This window comes from Mus caroli, unplaced genomic scaffold (assembly GCF_978045245.1).
Source record: "Mus caroli unplaced genomic scaffold, Mus_caroli_1 scaffold_11, whole genome shotgun sequence".
Lineage (NCBI taxonomy): Eukaryota > Metazoa > Chordata > Mammalia > Rodentia > Muridae > Mus > Mus caroli.
In genome coordinates, this window is record NW_028227266.1 from 21,396,765 (window position 1) to 21,415,017 (window position 18,253).

Consider the following 18,253-nt stretch of genomic DNA (forward strand, 5'->3'; position numbering starts at 1 on the left):
AGTGAGAAGCTTGGCAAATTTCCAGATTTTATGGGTACTTCTTATGGCCACTAGCTTGTGAATTAGCATATCAGAGCACCATTCTCCAAAGATGTCAGAATCCAAGTGCAGCTTTGTCAGAAAGTCAGCTCTAAGCTGGGCGGTGGCAACACACGCCTCTAACCCCATCAGACTAAGGCAGTCAAACTGCTGAGTTCCAGCCGGATTGGTCTATAGATTAGTACCAGAGCTATACACAGAGAAACCGTGTTGAAAAACAAACAAACGAACAAACAAATCTAACAACAACGACAACAAAACAAAAAACAGTAAGTTAGTTCTATATGGGTGAACACCCTAAACTGCCTTCCCTAAACAGCAAAAGCAATAATGTACAAATAAATGTACTATAATTTGGGGAATCTTTTACAACAAATGGTCTTTGGTGTAATTTATGAGAAAAGCTGTTAGCAACTCTGTAATTATACCAATACATATGTCCCTTGATGAAAAGGACAAAGGAACGTGTGGCTTTGACCATAACTACCATACCATTTTGGATGATTCGCGCCCCTACCATCAGCAATGGACCCCAGGTTGTTACCTTTCCCCATTTTACCAAAGACTGCAAGATGATGTCGATCAGCTCACGGCCATCTGACTACAGATGGGAATGTGCGCAGCCACAGATGGGTGCAGAGGACAGTAGCAGGTGGAAAAAATTGGCACATTTTTCATGGATTTTTTTTTAATTTAACATATATAGTACATGTAAACAAGGGGCATAAAATTCATAAAAATACAACACTCCTGTGCAGGATCGCTTTAGCTCAGACACATCCTTTTGTCTTCTCATTCGTGCTGCTGGCCTACCGGAACAGCACACACTCTGACAGGCATTTTAGAGGTTTAGCTTTTAATGGACATATTACCCAGCTTATTTTTTTTTAATGTCACAATAATAACTCTTCAACTGCCTTCTGTCTTTCTTTCCTTTTTTCACACTAAAGCAAAAATATTTGTAAATGCTAAAAATATGCAAAATACTGAGCTTTAATACTGCATGGTCAGCTACATAAAATCTAATACTGCTCCATGTTGCCATAAAGTGTTTCCGCCACACTGCTACTAGATGTGCTGGACTAAGAACTCAGTGGGCCCCAAGGCTGCAGTTCCAAGCTGACTTGCCTAAATACAAGCAAAGCTTGCTGCTGGAGTTACATTACGACATACTGTTTGTTACAAAAGGTTTCTGCAAAAAAACTAATTTAGACTACTTTTAATGTTTCCCAGCATGTGAACTGGCTCTAATAGTATTTTAATGTTTTGTTTCTCTGTACAGAATTTCCAATCACTACATGTGAACTTATTATGAAGGGAATTGTTAGAGGGTAAGGACAGAAAATAACTTTTAAAAGGTGATAAAAAAAATCCTAACTGCTGTATCCACACAGCAGCCATATTAGGCTGCAGAAGGGTTGCGGAGCAGGCAGGGCATGTGTCCTTCACTCCCATGCCTGCCCCTTTCTTTACATTGCCCTGAATTGCCACACTATCACTCAAACACCCCTAAACCATGACCTCCAGTTGCTCCCCTATTTTCTGAGTTCGTAAAAGCTTGGGAAATAAAAGTAAGCGTCGGATGAGGAAGCTTGGCCACAGTCTGCAACAGCTCCCGGGCAGCTTCAGGGAGGGAGACCCTGGCTGGTGAGGCTGGCTCCTTACTGAGGCCACACTCCTCAGTTGCAAGTGCTGTCTTTGCAGGTGACCAATGTCCCCCAGACAAGCTTGTCCTTCGGCTCTGGGAAGAAGGCAGAAAGAGCAGCTCTTCCTTCTGTGGCTGCCAGGACTGGAGTGGGCACGGGAAGCCATCCCTGAGGGTTCAGGTCTCACGGACAATCCACACCGAGGTTCATCTGCCTCTGGTTAATAAAGAGAAGACTGCATAAAACATGGGTAGTCAGCCATGGTCAGTTTGCTTAGAATTTAAAACCTCAAAACCATTACTTACAACAATGAAGATTATAGTTTTGAAGTATCTCATTTCACACAAATTAACTTCCATGAAACAAAATTTGCATAAGAAATTCAAAGCAAGTTTAGGAATTTTTCAAAAAATAAAAAAACAAGAAAAAAATGGGGAAGACGGAGAGCATACTCACTCTACACACTGAAATTTTTTTATTTTTTGAGGCAAAATTATAAGGCTTAAGGCTTTGTCTTATTAAAGACAGGCAATTTTGAAAGCAAAATTAAAAACTCTATTCATTTACATTTTGACAGAAGTTACTTAGGTTTTATTTTATCTTAATAGTGAAAGTAAAATTAGCAAAAACTACAGTCCACCACAAGCTATGTCTCCCTCTCTTTCTCTCTTTCTCTCTCTCCATATGTATATATATATCAAGCTATAGATGCATCAATATTTGAGGTTGTCCAAAATAGTTTTTCCTAACAGTGTAATTAATCATAAAAATTTTTAAATGAATTAAAGGTATTAAAATATAATATTTGATTAATACTAAAAATGAGAAAATACACAATTACTAGTTTTTTAACCAAGAATAAGCACTTGCTAACCAATCTAAAGACAAGACAGTATTTATGTGGGAAAGAAGCCAAGTCTGTGTGGGGAGAAACACATACCACATAGCTGGAAACTAAAGGAACTGGTCCTTGCCACCATACCCAGGAGTCTGGGTAACAACAGGTAGGAAACACTTGATTCACAAGAGCAACACACAACAAAAGGAGCACCCGGAAGAGAGGTGAACAGGTGACCCACAGGCCGACCATGCCTGGACTGAGAGCTGAGACAGTGTTCAAAGGTAAGACCAGGAGGTAAATAGAAAGCAAGGTGCGAACAGGCCCCTATCAGTCCAGAAGTGACTGTAGTTTCATATCATCTGTCATGACCCATGATGTATTTCTAAACAGATGGCTTTGTTCACCATAACACAAATATTCAAACCAAGTACACGAATATACTCATTTGCATAGCAAATTTTAACAGGTGCAGTGAAACAGTAACTAATCGATCTGGTGTAAGTCATTTTTACAATCAGACTGACAAATTGACCAAATCAAATGCTTGCCATTTGAAAACAGTTACTTTCAAAGACTTTCTAAAGGTTTGTGGTCTGAGTTAGTGGCAAAGCAGTAAAGCCATTACTGATGCGTCCTCTGGCAGATGCACGTGCAGTCACTGTCTGATAACTTCTAGGACTTTGTAAACACTGTTCTGGAACACTGTGGTAAAGTGAGGCTTGGAATCCTTCACCAAGATGTTGCACAGGGGTGTTTTCCCAGCGTTGTCTGGATCCTCTACATCCCAGATTTCAGGCATGCTGCATCCAGGCCTAGAGAAGTAGCACAGTTTAAAGTCAATGCACATTATCCAAGTGCAGACAGCACAGCAGTGTCTATACTTCTTGTCTCATCACACTTTTCCTACTTCCATTAATCAGCATAGCTCTTAAATCACACAACAGTCACCGTTAATTTTGTAAGCGGCCATAGCTCCTCTTTAGGACAATGGGAACACAGCATCAGGGAGTATAAGGAGAGGCACAGAATGCGTGTGCTGGATAAGACCGCTGAGAGACTCCTGTACGCTCTGCCTCTGCGACTCATCAAGAATGTGCTGATAGAGGTTTCCACTTGTGTACACGGGAAGATGCCCACAGCACTGGCTTGCCCGCCCCCAGAGTGTGCAGACTGAGGACACTCACATGTTTACAGCACCAAGCTCCGAGTACAAACGCATTAGTTTTAACAATCATGAAATTTGCTTAGTTCCTGGGGAAGGTGTACTCATTATACTCTAAAATGAGTCACTTTAAAGGAAAGTCGTATTGTGATCATATGGGAGGGACACAGCAAAGAAACTGCCAATATGGCCGAGAGGTTATGGTTTTTATTGTAGGTAAAAGAGAAAAATACCCAGAGTCTAGAGCAGAGAGAAAGAAGTAGACTGGATATGGCCAAAAGTGAAAATATCTAGAGGATTGTGGAAGAGTCCAGAGCAGAGAGGGAAAGAAGCAGACTGGACAAGGCCAGGGCTGTCTGTCAGAGAAGCAAGAATAGCAGGAGACAGGAGAGTGACAGAGCTGGGACTGAGGGGAGAAAGGCCAGTGTTAGCAACTGGGAAATGAATAACAAATACTTGTGAGATGGTATGGAGACAGCCTGAGGCCCAGCACGGGCTCTGACACGCAATCAAATGTGCCCTCTGACAGGGGTAAGGAAAATGACTCTTTATGACACTTGTGGCCAATAGGAACCAGTTCACCAGTTCCTGAGGAATGCTGGCTCTTATCTAATCACCAGAAATCCTCCTCTAGTCCAGTTTGAGCATTTCTGGATATACAAACTATCTGACACCTGACAAAGGTAAGCTTACTTCTTAGCTAAATGAAACTAAACTGTATATACAATGTATTTCTTTTCTTTTTTTTTTTCCCATCCAAAATCAGGGTCTCACTGTATGGCCTAGAATAGCCTGAAACTTACAGTCTTCCTGACTCAGAGTTTCAGGGATTTGAATTCCAGATGTGTGCCACCGTGCTCAGCCAATAATATATTTTTATAAAGAACAATATAGATAGCTCTGCATGGTGGCACACATCTTTAATCCCTGCACTATGGAGGCAGAGGTAGGCAGACCTCTGTGAGTTCAAGGCCATACTGGTCTACTAATGAGCTCTAGGACAACCAGGACTACATAGAAGGACTCTGTCTCCAAAACAAAACAAAACCTAGTATAAAGTTATATTTGCCTAAATAACTCATCCAAATAATTTAAACATTTTAAACAAGATCAGATTTATAGGATTGCTATACTTTCATGTGGCTATTCTGTTTTTACTTGTTTGCCACCGGCATACACTGAAGTAGTTACATCTCAAGTTCAAGGCTAGCCTGAGCAAGTTACTGAGATGATATCTCAAAACACACACACGCACACATGCACAAATGAATGCACACTTGTACATACATACACACACACATATACGGAGGAAAAAGGTCTGGGCAGCATGCTTGAATAGCATAGATGAGGCTTACTCAGAATAAGGGAAGGAAAAGGGGAAGGGGAAAGGGGGGAGGGGGGAGGGGGAAGGGGGGAGGGAGAAGGGGGAAGGGGGAAAGGGAAAGTTAAAATATTAGAGAATGGACCATGACTGCTCGCTCTCACTCTCTCTTCTCTTCTTTCTTTTCTTCTCTTCTTTCTCTTCTCTTCTCTTCCATCCCCTTCCCTACCTTCCTCTCTCCCTCCCTCCCTAAGAAACACTTATGAGAAGTCCAAGTTCCATTTAATCTTATCTCTCTGACTATCCAGTCCAATATTCATCACTCAGCAGGTACACACCTAGTCCTGAATATCATTTCTCAGAGGCACTGCTAATAAATATCAGCATCTATCTATCCTGCTAGCACTTTGATCCATGTTCCCTCTCACATAAACAAGGACAGTTCTGAGTTGCTTTCACAAAATTGGGGACATTATGGGACTTGTAACAGTACAATTTAGTTATTGTTTGCATTTTGGTCCATGAAGACCCAGTTGCTCCTCGTCATAGCTGTTAGTTCTGATCTAGGGTTACTGATGGACTGTCTTGTGTAGATGTGCACTTTGGTCACTTCACACTTTGCTGCCATAATGTAACATCACTATGTTTTGGTGCCTGTCTCTCTTTTGTAACTTAAATGTTCATTGTGTCCAAGACACAAAGCGGAACTGTGACTAGGACAGTTCTCGTGGACCTGCCCAAGGTTTCCAGAGGGTATGCCTTCAGTCTGCCTGGACTTCCATGGGAACAGGAACAGGAAGCAGGCAGGACAAAGCCACCTCTTGGCTGCCTCCTCTCCCTCTTGATGAAACCAGCCAACGCTATCAAGTCCATGTCCAGATGGCAGAGGCACGATGTGCTCCCTCTCTGCTGCAACCTGAGTTGCAGTTGGAGTGATCTGAAGCCAGTTAAACAGTACTGGTCTTGCTTGGCCTTGGTCTTGCTTTATTGCCTTATATCGGTAGTTTTGAACCTCCCTGATGTTGCAACCCTTTAAATACAATTCCTTGTGTTGTAGTAACTCTCAATCATAAAAATAGTTTCATTGCTACTTCTTAACTGTACTTTTGCTACTGCTATGAATGGTAATATAAATATCTATGTTTACCAATGGTCTTAGATGACGCCTGGGAAAGGGTCATTTGACCCCAAGAGGTTGTAACCCACAGGTTGAGAACCTCTATATCTTCTGTGTCCTCTATGTCCCTAACCATGCACATAAAACCAATTCTCTCCATATCGAAGGATGGCACCACCAGACTTGTGCAAACCCAAACTTCTCCATCAAGACTGCACAACACAAGGCTTTGGCAACTTGGACATATTAAAAAATGTCACACAAGGGACTAGAAAACAAAGATCAATTTTGGGTCAATTTTCATCAATTGGAGGAAAGGTTATGCAAATGATTTTCCTGTTCCAGTGGCCTCATGTTTCTTAAAGGGGGAAGACCAAGGAGCTAAAGACTCCAACTTCACAGAAGGCTGTCAAGATGCTGAGCTGCTGCAAATGCTCACCCAGCACTGCCTTCTTACATGGCCTCATAATACTTAGACACTTGGATTCTGTACAATGTACAGAACAGAGATAATTGTTGAGTGTGTGAATCTTATTATACCCACATCACTACAAGCATTTAAATTTTTCTTTTATGTGAGGGAATGTTTTGTGTGTTATGTGTATGTACATTGCATAAGAGCTTAATGCCTGTGGAGGCCAGGAGAGTGCATCAGATCCTCTGAACTGCTGCTACTGATAGTTGTGAGCCAGCTCAAGGGTGCTGGGAAATGAACCCAAGTTCTCTGTAGGAGTAACCAAGATGGCTTAATGCTAAGCCATCTCCTTGACATTGGTTATAAGCATTTAAGACATGTTCTACATGATAACAGCAATAACAGTTTCTATAAATGATTAAATTCAAATTACTTGGAACCTACTCATAGGAAGGGCTTTCCATAGCCAGTGACTAGCTTAGGTCTTGTAGACAACACTATACAGACGCTACGTCACAGAACTGTCTTCATTCATGAGGTTTATGTGAGCAGTTTCTCTTAATGCCCTGTAGTATCACTGAAGTAAACAGCACACAAGGATAGAGCAGCCCCCTAAAGGCTTCAGTAGGAGTTCTGATGTAACACATACAATGCCCTCAACTCCTGGTGAAATCATCCAGCCCTGTGCTCCCCGTTTAGGGACGCTTTGGACCTGGAATTCCAAGTCACTGTCATCTGCTGTCTTATTTGTCTTCAGCATGGCTGAGCTCTGTTTTGGTTTGTTTTTGAGCCAGTCTTGCTATGCAATCCAGGCTGCTGTCAAAGTCCACATGTAACTCAGATCTGTAACCCTCCCCTTGATGTGCTGAGTGCTGGGATGCCAGGGGTGTGCCCAGCCCCTGGCAAGGCTGTATGTCATGTCCACTTCAGAAGTTATATTCCATTCTGAGATCTTTCTGTCACTGTAGCTAGGCTCTGATCAGTGAATTTCTTCATGGAAGTAAACTAGTCAAACTATCAACTTAGGAGGATGTAGGTAAAACAAGAAAGGAGAGTTTCACGTGAAGTGATATTACCAGACAACATTATCCAGCCCCAGGACATGTGTCAGGTGTGTAGACTCAGTCTGGACAGTGAGTCTCTTAGCTGTCGCTGCACTTCTGAGGCACAGCCAGACTTTCTCATTACTTGGTTTCAGAGACCTAAGTCAATTTTAACTAAACTGTCTAAAAAAAAATTAAATGCAAACAAGAACAATTTGGAAGATTATCAATCAATCTGAATATAGTCACTTCAAGGCAATCACTGTTAAAAAAGTGTATTTCTATAGTGAGTCAAAAGGTCTAATTCAAATTATGTACAGAGTGTTTTGTTCATACTTTTGAAAATGTTTTATTTTACATATATCAATTATATATCATACATATAAAACACTTACCATGGGTCTAAGCTAACTTCTCACTCTTAAGATTATAAACTATGAATTGTGTGAAATACTTACTTGGATCTTCTTATGCACCACGACTCTTCCAAAATGTAGTAATTCACTTTTAATTTCATCAATTCCTTCTTCACATCTTCAGGTGCTTTCCGGCTATACATTGAATATACTATTTTTGTTCTGGCTCTTGAAGAAAAAAAAAATAAGTAGGCAAAAACTTTCCGGATTCGAAGGGGCACAGCGAGCGTTACATGGATGGGATGGGACTTAGGCACACTCCAGAGAAGACAGAAGGTGGAAAGGCCTGGGAGGAGCTGGCAAGGCTCCTGGGGAGGTCAGACAAGAAGGCGGATGAAGCCCAGGGTTCTGGGAGAAGGGGCTTGGTGCCAAAGAACACCCGTATTTCCAAACTTAATGCTGCGTTTGCCCCCTTGCTTTGCCTACAACTGTCCAGCAAATTCTGAGTGCAAGCAAGGATGAGAGCACACACACCAACACAGTTGCAAGAGGCACTGGCAACCCACACAACTCTCCACTGATTTCTAGATTTGAGAAAAACTTACTCTACAAAACTGCTTTGGAAAATGGCACTGAAATTGACTTTTTAATGAAAAAGCTTTTTATTTATAAAATGTGCATCCCATTGTTATGCAAAACAATATGCTAATAGCATTCATCCAATCATTTGGGAAATGACTAGCTTTATCTCCTCTGGAAAGTACATCTATATTAAATCTATCACCTCTTCCAGGAGAATAGAATGCATGGTTTATGGGGAAAACAAGTAAACCTTATATGACTACGCAAAATATCTAAGTTCATTATAGCAAACAATATCATAAAAACAGAGCAGAAATCCCACTGAATGAATCTCTTCCAACTGACTCCTCAGATTTCAAGAAAAAAAAAAATTCAATAAGGAGGAGGCTTTACTAAAAACCTTAAACTGGTGAATGTTGGACAATTGTGGGTGATAGTGCCAAGCCAACCTGGATACCTTGGACAACTGATAGGATTTCTTTTATCTGCCCACTAGAAAGCTTTAACCAAAGATACCAGCATTACTGCACCATACAGCCTCAACAGCTTGGCTTCCAGCCCAGCCGTTCCTTCCCCATGAATGACTCTGAAATAACCCTGCTGACCCTATCTTCTCAGAAACCCTCCTCTTCTGCTGGGATCCTCACTCACTGTCTATCTGTGTGAGACCTGTCCTTCCCATCATGCACCTGTGCACTTACCTTAGACCTGCATCTTCATAATGTGGGTGGTTCACCACGGGTCGGAGAGCAGAGAGCTTCACACTTGCCATGGTGGGCATGGCGCCTGCAAACACTGCATCTAGAAGCAATTGCATGGACTCAGGAGCATGCCGGACCAGCGTCAGCAGGGGTCGCTGTCAGGACAGCCCAGCTATTCCACAAGTAACGGAGCTGCTGAAGGCCAGGGAGGCCACAAGTTAAAGGTTCAAGGGCAGCAGCAGAATGAAGCCAGTGGCTGACAGAGAGAAGGTCTGTAGCCAGGCTTGGGGAACAGGGTGGTCAGCGCTGAGCAGTGAGTATCAGCTTCTTTTCTCTTCCTTGTCTTTTCGAATATCTTGGAGCACTGTCACCAGCTGACTAAGAACGTTTCACAGCACCAACCACGTCCTACTGGGACAGCAAGTTTTCATGGAGACACATGGACTTAAGGGCCATGACCCATTGGTAAAAGGGAATGGGAAGGCTAATAATACTGAAATTCCATCAAGGAAGGAAACATAACAAAATCATGATAAATGTAGAACTTTGAAAAACTTTTATAAATTTAGACTTATATGAAAATAACAAGCTAAATCACTAAGGTGTATATAGCATTCCCTACCTTAAACCATGTAGCCAATAGTGGTAACTCCTCTAAAAGACGTCATGTAGGATTTTGTGGTAACATGAAATTGTGGTGGAAAGAGAATCCTAGGTAGATTAAAAACTAGCAGGGCTTTCTTGTTATTTTACCTGGCTTGGTGCTGTACCGGATCCATTCTATGAGTTCTTCTTGTGGTAAATTGCTGAACTCCCCTACAATGTTCCACTGGCTTTGTAGGTTTGCCGAACCTTGAATAGACATTGCTGCTAATATAGCAAAGACAACAGCACCAGGATGCACTTTGCCAAAGAGCCATCCAAACAGCTGAAATTCAAGAAAAAACCCTGGTGACCATCAGTACAAAGCAGTGTGTACCAGCACGGTAAGCCTCCTGAGGAAGAACTCAACCTGTGCTGCAGTGCCACACGTGGACTGTTTAAACAAGAATTTCATTATTACTACCATGGGAGGCGGGAGTGGTTAGAGGAGAACTGTGGAGTCAGCTCTCTCTTCCACCTCATGTGAACAGCAGGCATTGGACTCAGGTCACCGTGCTTGGCATCAGGTGCCTTTACCCACTGAGCCATCTTGCTGGTCCAGCAAATAATACTTCAACAATGAGATTCGGTATCAAAACTATTGTAGCCAAGAAACACAGCTTCAGAAGCATTGCAAGAAGAGCCAGGTTACCTGTCTGATTCATAAGGTCCAGCCTAAAACAAAAACAAGAGCCCACTTATAAAACTTGTTGGTTCAGAATAGGCTAGGGATCCAGCTTTCTGGTACAGCACGTGCCTGTGGGTCTGGGTTTGATCTCCAGTACCATAGCAGGAGCAAACTTAACCCAATGCAGAGTCCTTCTGAGTTTGCAACACAGTGTAGACACTGTTACCTGCCCCATTGGTGGGGTCGGAGTCAAGATGGAGGACTTGCCACCAGCTCTGTTTGCTGTCCCAATCCAGCCTAGAGGAGGAGAATGGGAGAGGTGTGTGGGGCCTCTCTAAGAGAGCGTGCACACTGTGAAGCATCTGCATACACACAGTCCACACTCAGGACAGAGCCATCCCACTTTCCTTTCCCTCAGGCTCCCTGCCTGAATTCTGGGGACCAGACAAACCTAGAACTAAGAGCTGGTGCTTCGTAAATGTCTGTTACAGTTAATAGAGGTGAGGCTGTACCTTTGCTGACTGACAGGCACACTACAGAGGAGCAGAAATGTCTGAATATTATTACATGATAAATAAGAGTAAATCATCAAGGATGACTAAAGAATAAAACTAGGGACACATGTACATATGTACACACAAGGAAAAACATCTTAAAGCTTGATTCCAAATAGGAGAACACAATTTGAAAGCTAACTTCAAACCCACTTTTAGAAATTATATAGCTAGCTGGCAGAAGCACAGGTCTTTAAACCCAACACTCAAGAGGCAGAGGCAAGCAGATATATTGAGTTCAAGGCCAGTCTGGTCCTCAAAGCAAGTTCCAGGACAGCCAGAGATACATAGAGGAATTTTTTTTTTTAAAACCAAAAAACTACCCCCAATAATAATAATATCAAAATTAATATGTGATAGAAAAATAAAAAAATTCCTCTACAGTCAAGTTGTCTTTTCTATCAGCACCTGTACTAATTGCTGATGAGCCCAGTCTGCATGGATGTGGTATCTGCTGTTTGCCAGGATAATTTTACAAGCTAGAAGAGCAGACCACTAGGCTATAGGAAGTTGTATTCAGAAGCAAAGAGAAGAAACTTCAGGGGTAGAGAATTATAGCCCATCGCCCAGTACTACTTTAGGATCCCTTAGTAGCCAAGGCTGGCCTAGAACTGTCACTAAGTTACCTGTCTGGAGCAGATCAAGGATGCCATAACACACATGTGTGGTGTCAGGAAGAGCTTCAGTCTCATGATCAGAACACCAAGGGCTGTGTACGCTAACAGCTGCAGAGCATGGTAAACCAACTGATGGGAGGAAAGACAAGTGTTCATCTCTACCATTTGTGAAGGCAAGACATTGTTAGTTTGAGCATGCAGAAATTGCAGAAATGATTTCTTAAATGGCTCTTTCTATGGAATATTTTTATCAAGTCTTAGAAACTTCCAAACAAGGCATCTTGAACACAGTCATTCCCTACAACTTTCCCTAATTCCAGAGTCTTGGAGCCACTCCCCAGACTCTTCATATCCTCTTAGCTTTGTGTCCTCCTTTACAACAGTAATACCTCAGAGTCTACTTTGTGCTGTGTATACATAGATACACACATCTTTCCCCTCCTCTCTTCTTCTCCCTTTCTCCCTCCCTCCCCAACTTTCTCATGGGTTTGAGGTCATCTGTTGGAGCATTTTGGACCTACCAGGGGCCTCATCTTTAAAGAAAACTGATACTCCCTCCTGCAGAAACCATCGACAGTCTATAGTGTCTGAGTTTGGGGTAGAGGCTCATAAGCACTGGCCCCATCCATGCTAGAATGTGGACTGGCTTGGGGGTCCACAGGTCTTGTGCGGGCAACCCCTGCTGTGAGTTCAGATGTGGCAGTCCTGTGTGCAGAAGCTGCTGTTGTCCCTAACCCCGGCTCGGTTGTGGAAGGAGTCATAGCGACACTACTTTATTCACTTGCTCTCTGCACTTCAATGAGAAGCTACAGGCATGGGGAAACTGTTATCATGGACTATCAGGCTGTATGATTTTATCAGAGCCACACAGTCAAGCATTTGTGCAGTTAACACAGCCTGATTTCCAGGTCTACCTTAAGTCTACCTTGTTTTTGTCATTAAACAAGGGTCAGAAGTGGGCAGAGGAATGGAGGCCTCTGCCTCTGAACCACAGTGCTCCACCCTGCACTGTGTGAAACCAGCTATCTCTGGAAGGTAGGAACAGCAGCCAGTCACATCTCTGAAGATTCTGGACAAGGTGTAGAAAAATGTGATATTCTACCACACAAGGATACCTTGCACACTTGCCTCACTGGGCTCTAGAAACTAACTGCTGTTACTACAGCGACTCATTCACTGACCAAAAGTGTTTATCAGTTCAGCAAATGAGTCAGCCAATCAGCTTGCTCATTCCTACAAAAAGCAAACCATATCTAAGAATTTTGAAGATAAATTAATGACAAGTACCAATAAACCTAGATACCAGGACTATAAACCAAAGAATGAATGCATACATATGCACACACACACACACACACACACACACGCACAGTGTATATTAAGTAAAGTCTTGGTAATGTTAAATATTTACCTCTCCATGTTCAAATTGTTGTTTTCTGAAAGGAAAACAAAAAAAGATGACTGGCTACCGAAGTACTCCATTGACCTCTTCTCTACAAATAAGAGCTTTTACAACTTGTTTAGTATTCCTCTCAAGACACAGATATGTAAATCAAAACTAAAAATTTTATCCCACTGCTAGTATACAACCATTTAAGATAGTTTATTTTTAAAATGGCAGTGTGCATCTGACTAGGTATGTATTTACCATACCAATAATCACATGGTGTACACAGCAGATCACTTCAGGCTTGACATGGAGAACTCTGAAGCCTTCAGAGCCCATGTGCCTGCTTCCTGCCCTCGTGACTGATCCCTGAGCTCTCTGTACTACTGCAGCAACAGAAATGGCAGAGACACCGCGCCTCGGGCAGTCTTCTCAGCACCAGGTGTTTAACATCCTGCCCTCAGCTTTGCTTAAATGTTTGTTCTCTTTCCGGATACTGTGCTTAGAGACTGATAAGTCCTGCCCTCATCTTTCCCTGCTAACCATCAATTCCTACAATATCAGGAAGAACATTTAGAGAAAGGATCAGCCATCCATCTATTCCTTTGCTTCAAAGTCCTCTGCTTTGCTTAAAATGATTGAGGTTCCTCTGCAATTAATATGGACTCTCAGTTCGCCAGCTTCAATGTTCCTCCTCTAGTGACCCCACTCCTCATCCTAGACAGCTACCTCCTCCCTTGTTCTCCCCTAATTGCAGTGATCTGGTCACAAGCTAACTGATTCCTAAAACCACCAGAGAGGCTTATCTCCTACCTAGTGTCCACTTCATGGCCACACCCATCCCACAGGATTCACATTTTATCTGGTGTTCACTTTACCTTGCCCTTCCCCACTAAAATGGGACACACGCAAGAGTCCAGAGTATAATCTAGTCATCTATCTACTCAAGTTCCCCGAATACTGAACATGCAGGAGAAAGGGAAGTAACAAGATCTAAAAGCACACGTCTCTCAGGGTTTAAAGTCAGAGGGAAAGAAGGTAAATAAGCAATTGACTCCCAGCAACTGCAGCTGTGGAGAACAGGAAAGGGTGTAACATGCAGGATCATAACTGCCTAGAAAGGCTCATCACCACTGAGTGGTATATGAGTGGATCAGAGAGGGGAGAGTGGAAGACCCTGCAGGCAAAGAGCAGGCAGTGCAGGGAGGTCCTCCTGAGCCAGCCAGTAAGACAGTGTACTTGGAGAGAGAAAAGGCAGAGAGACACTAAGAGAGGTCCACGGAAGGGAGGAAAAGGGGACCCATGCAAGGTCCTGGAGACCAAAATGAGGACTGTGATGTAGTTGAGCTTAAGTGATTTGAAGGACTGAAGAGAACAAGCATATGGTGTGTTCTGATTTCTTCTGGAAATGTTTGCAGCTGGAGACAAGGTCCGAGGCAGAGATAGTCAGGAAATGGCAGGAGACCGTAATCCACAGAGGCAGTAATCCATGGAGGCAGTGCTAACAGATCAGAGGAAGAGTGGGCAGCAGTAGTCAAAGTTTGGATAGCTTTCTAAATACGACAATGGCAAGATTTGCATAATGTTAGTATGTGGCCCTAAGAGCAGAATCAAAGACTATGGATTCTGAGATAAGCCATGGGGAAAATGGAGGTGTCAGATAGGAAAGCTGGATCTGGAAGCTTTCTGACAAAGGGAACACTGAAAGAGTTAGAGTTGTTCCCAAGATTTGAACATAGATGAATATCTGTTTCAATGAGCCTCTTGCCCCAACCTGGGAAGAACATAATCTGATTTGGGAATCTGATCTCAAAAAAACAACAACAAAAAAATGTGTATACATTGATTTTATCAAATACACAAAGCAAGCATGAAGGAGGTAGAATGTCCCTTCTTTCCAAGCAAAGGCTCAGTCTTCATTTCCTGAGCACATGCAGTGCTAACATGATACAGTCAGTTGCCATTCCCATGGACAGCAGGGAAGGCCAATCCCAGCACCCCTGCCACACGACTGCATTCAGGACAATCTCAGAGCTGATGCAGTTTCTACATGAGGCCATGACTACCGTCCTTTACCTCCTCCTCTGTTTTACAATGACTTTTTTCTTATGTGAAATGAGATATCAACAAGCTGGTCCATTTCCACAAGAGAGCTTGGACCCCAGTGACCTGAAAAGCCCACAGGACTCAGGTTTTCTGAAATTGCCTCTGTAGTTAAGTTACTCTTGAAGAGGCAGTTCTATTTTTCTATGAAAAGTTTTCACCTCCTTTTCCAGAATTGCCCACTACAGTTACTAACTATCTTTGAAGTTGCTTTTCCAAACTCTTTAAAAAAAACAAAACAAAACAAAACAAAAAAACCAAACCAAAACAAACCACTGCCTCAAATGATGAGAAATGCTGGCATCATATAAACAGAGTCCTTCCCCCTTTCCTACCTATCCTCACAGGTACAAGCAAGGCACAGTTATAGCCAACCGTTTCTAAATGATATATGTCTTAGTCAGGGTTTCTATTCCTAGACAAAACATCATGACTAAGAAGCAAGTTGGGGAGGAAAGGGTTTATTCAGCTTACACTTCCATACCGCTGTTCATCACCAAGGAAGTCAGAACTGGATCTCAAGCAGGTCAGGAAGCAGGAACTGATGCAGAGCCATGGAGGGATGTTCTTAACTGGCTTGCTCAGCCTGCTCTCTTATAGAACCAAGACTACCAGCCCAGAGATGGCACCTCCCACAAGTGGACCTCCCACCTTGATCACTAATTGAGAAAATGCCTTACAGCTGAATCTCATGGAGGCATTTCCCCAACTGAAGCTCCTTTCTCTGTGATAACTCCAGCTGTGTCAAGTTGACACACAAAACTAGCCAGTACAATATACAAGATTGTTCCATTATGTTAGCAAAGCTCTGAAGGTCAAGGGACAGTGTAAAGGTGAGGATATTCAAGTTATAAAAGAAAATGCATACAAATACATAACTTATAGTTACCATATCTATCTATCTATCTATCTATCTATCTATCTATCTATCTATCTATCTATCTACCTACCTACCTACCTACCTACCTATCTACCTACCTACCTACCTACCTATCTGTATGTATTATTTGGCTTTTCAAAAAACATCCAGTGACTTATGCTCAAACTATTCCCCAAAAGATGGCAAAACATTCCACCTTATACCAGGACCATAATTTTATTCTATACCGATACATATATACTTGACCACATTAACTATCCATATTACACACGATACCATGCTTAGCACCCTTTGACCTCCATCTCCATTTGTGTGAACTCTTCCACAGGATGGACCTGCAGTGGGGGAACTGCTGGGTTGAAGGGCAGGCCCATTGTGTGTTTCTTGCCACAGGCAATTTTTCCTTGCAGCTGTGCAAGACCCGGTTATTACCAATTCTTACTACTCTGGTAAGCAGAAAGCCTTTAGTTTTACCCCAAATGTCCTCATCACAAGACTGTAGGCCTTTCTGAGCCTCCATGAGTCATGTGTAAATACTCACCCTTTCAATTACTCTATTTGGCTACATGAAAAGTTGGGCTGACAGGGAGAGCAGGCAACAAGTTATGGACAAGGGTTCAACCCCTGCAGACCTGGACACAGGGACAACTTGCCATTATGAAAGTGCACAAGAAGGTCGTGGGCCTGAGTGTGGTGGAGAGAGAAAACACAAGGTGCTTTTGTGGTAATTTTTTTCTGGTTCTGTGTATGCTTCTGGCTGTTATCAGTCCTGAGTCACACACCACAAATACTGTCTGCAACTATCCTTTCCTTTCAATCATGCTCTTAGCATCTTTTATCAAACTGAAGTTCTTCTGTTTGAAGTTGTCAACCTTCCCAGAATTTAAGTATTGTATCCACTAGTAAAGGCCTTTCATTTGTTTAATTACAAGTACATTCTCTTGGTTACCTATGCTTTAATTTTGCTTCTTAGGGAAGTTGAGTAAAAAATGAGGAATACAGTTTTATATTTCTCTGTTTATTTCTCAAATGGTCTCCAACAGAATAACTGATTTTCTCTGCTGAACTAGCATTTCAGTGTCCCTCTAGGAAAGCGGGTGAAGGGGGATGGTCAGACTTTTGTGCATGAAATCTAATGAATGAATGCAGAGCCAGGATTCTCCACAGGAAGTAGAACAGTGACAGCCGAGAGCATCCCTTCTGAAGTGCTGAATGTATAACATGCAAACACAGAAGTACACACTAGAGCAAGCATCCAGTTCATGGGAGTAAGAACAGTAAGACCATACTTACCTTGTATGTGTCTGTTGTTTAGCTACGACACCCCGCATATCATTAAAAATCTGCAAATGGATTTTTAAAGACTTTAGAAAAGCAGTTATAAAAATAAATGTTAAGACTCTTAATATAAATATGAGAAATATGGAGATATGAGACCACTCAGAAAATAATAATTTCAACAATACCTTGTACTAGCACAGTCCTTGATTCTAATACCCCATTTAGGATGTGACTAAGAGGCTCAGAGGATGAAATGGTCTCCCTGGTGGGTGAAGGGGCAAATCTTAAGAAGACTGCTGGTCCTGACTTTCATTCCTGTTCCTTCCCCACATGAGGTGCCTCCTTTAATCAAGCACACAGAACCACTGACATGGCTCAGAGACACCAACCTATTAAAATCCTATTTCCTATAGCATGAACATCCCTATGGCATGTTGTACACACTTTAGTTTATCCCCTGGAAGAACAACTGGGCTGTTGCCTCAGTCTCTTTCTGACTGATTTATGCATTTCTGGTCCAAAGTGCTATCTCCAAAATTTACATATTTGAAAATAGTCACCCACCTTCTATTTGAGTCTCTTGTTGTTTAACCAGTGGAGCTTCTTTCATCTTACTATACTATATTCCATCACAGCTCGCTCACCATCAAAGCTGCAGTCTCTCTCGCTTTGCTTTATTGAGCATAGTCCCACCCCACCGTGCAGCTCTAGCTGGCGTAGAACTTGTATGTATACCAGGGCAGCCTCAAACCCACAGACATCCACCTGTGTCTGCCTGTCAGGTATGAAGACTAAAGTCAAGTGCCTTCATGCCTGACCACTGTAGTCTTTGAATTGGTTCTTGATGGTCAGTATCTGGCATTTTTTAAGGATTATTAAATATGACTCAAAGTGCAAAAATGCAAAGCAAGTGCTGAGCCTGCCACACAGTGAACCTG

General features: G+C 42.5%; 1 protein-coding gene across 1 annotated transcript in view; it reads right to left on the reverse strand.

Moving 5' to 3' along the window:
• Positions 1-709: 709 nt before the first annotated feature.
• Positions 710-18,253, reverse strand: part of Dpy19l1 (dpy-19 like C-mannosyltransferase 1) — a 91,738-nt gene continuing 74,194 nt past the window's right edge. The window contains exons 16-23 of the mRNA XM_021172503.3: positions 17,328-17,377; positions 13,076-13,100; positions 11,674-11,793; positions 9,977-10,151; positions 9,224-9,323; positions 8,043-8,168; positions 3,152-3,338; positions 710-1,901 (exon numbers count right to left, since the gene is read on the reverse strand). Of these exons, the coding sequence (XP_021028162.1) occupies positions 3,182-3,338; positions 8,043-8,168; positions 9,224-9,323; positions 9,977-10,151; positions 11,674-11,793; positions 13,076-13,100; positions 17,328-17,377 (753 nt within the window). The 3' untranslated portion in view covers positions 710-1,901; positions 3,152-3,181. The remainder of the gene's footprint in view (positions 1,902-3,151; positions 3,339-8,042; positions 8,169-9,223; positions 9,324-9,976; positions 10,152-11,673; positions 11,794-13,075; positions 13,101-17,327; positions 17,378-18,253) is intronic.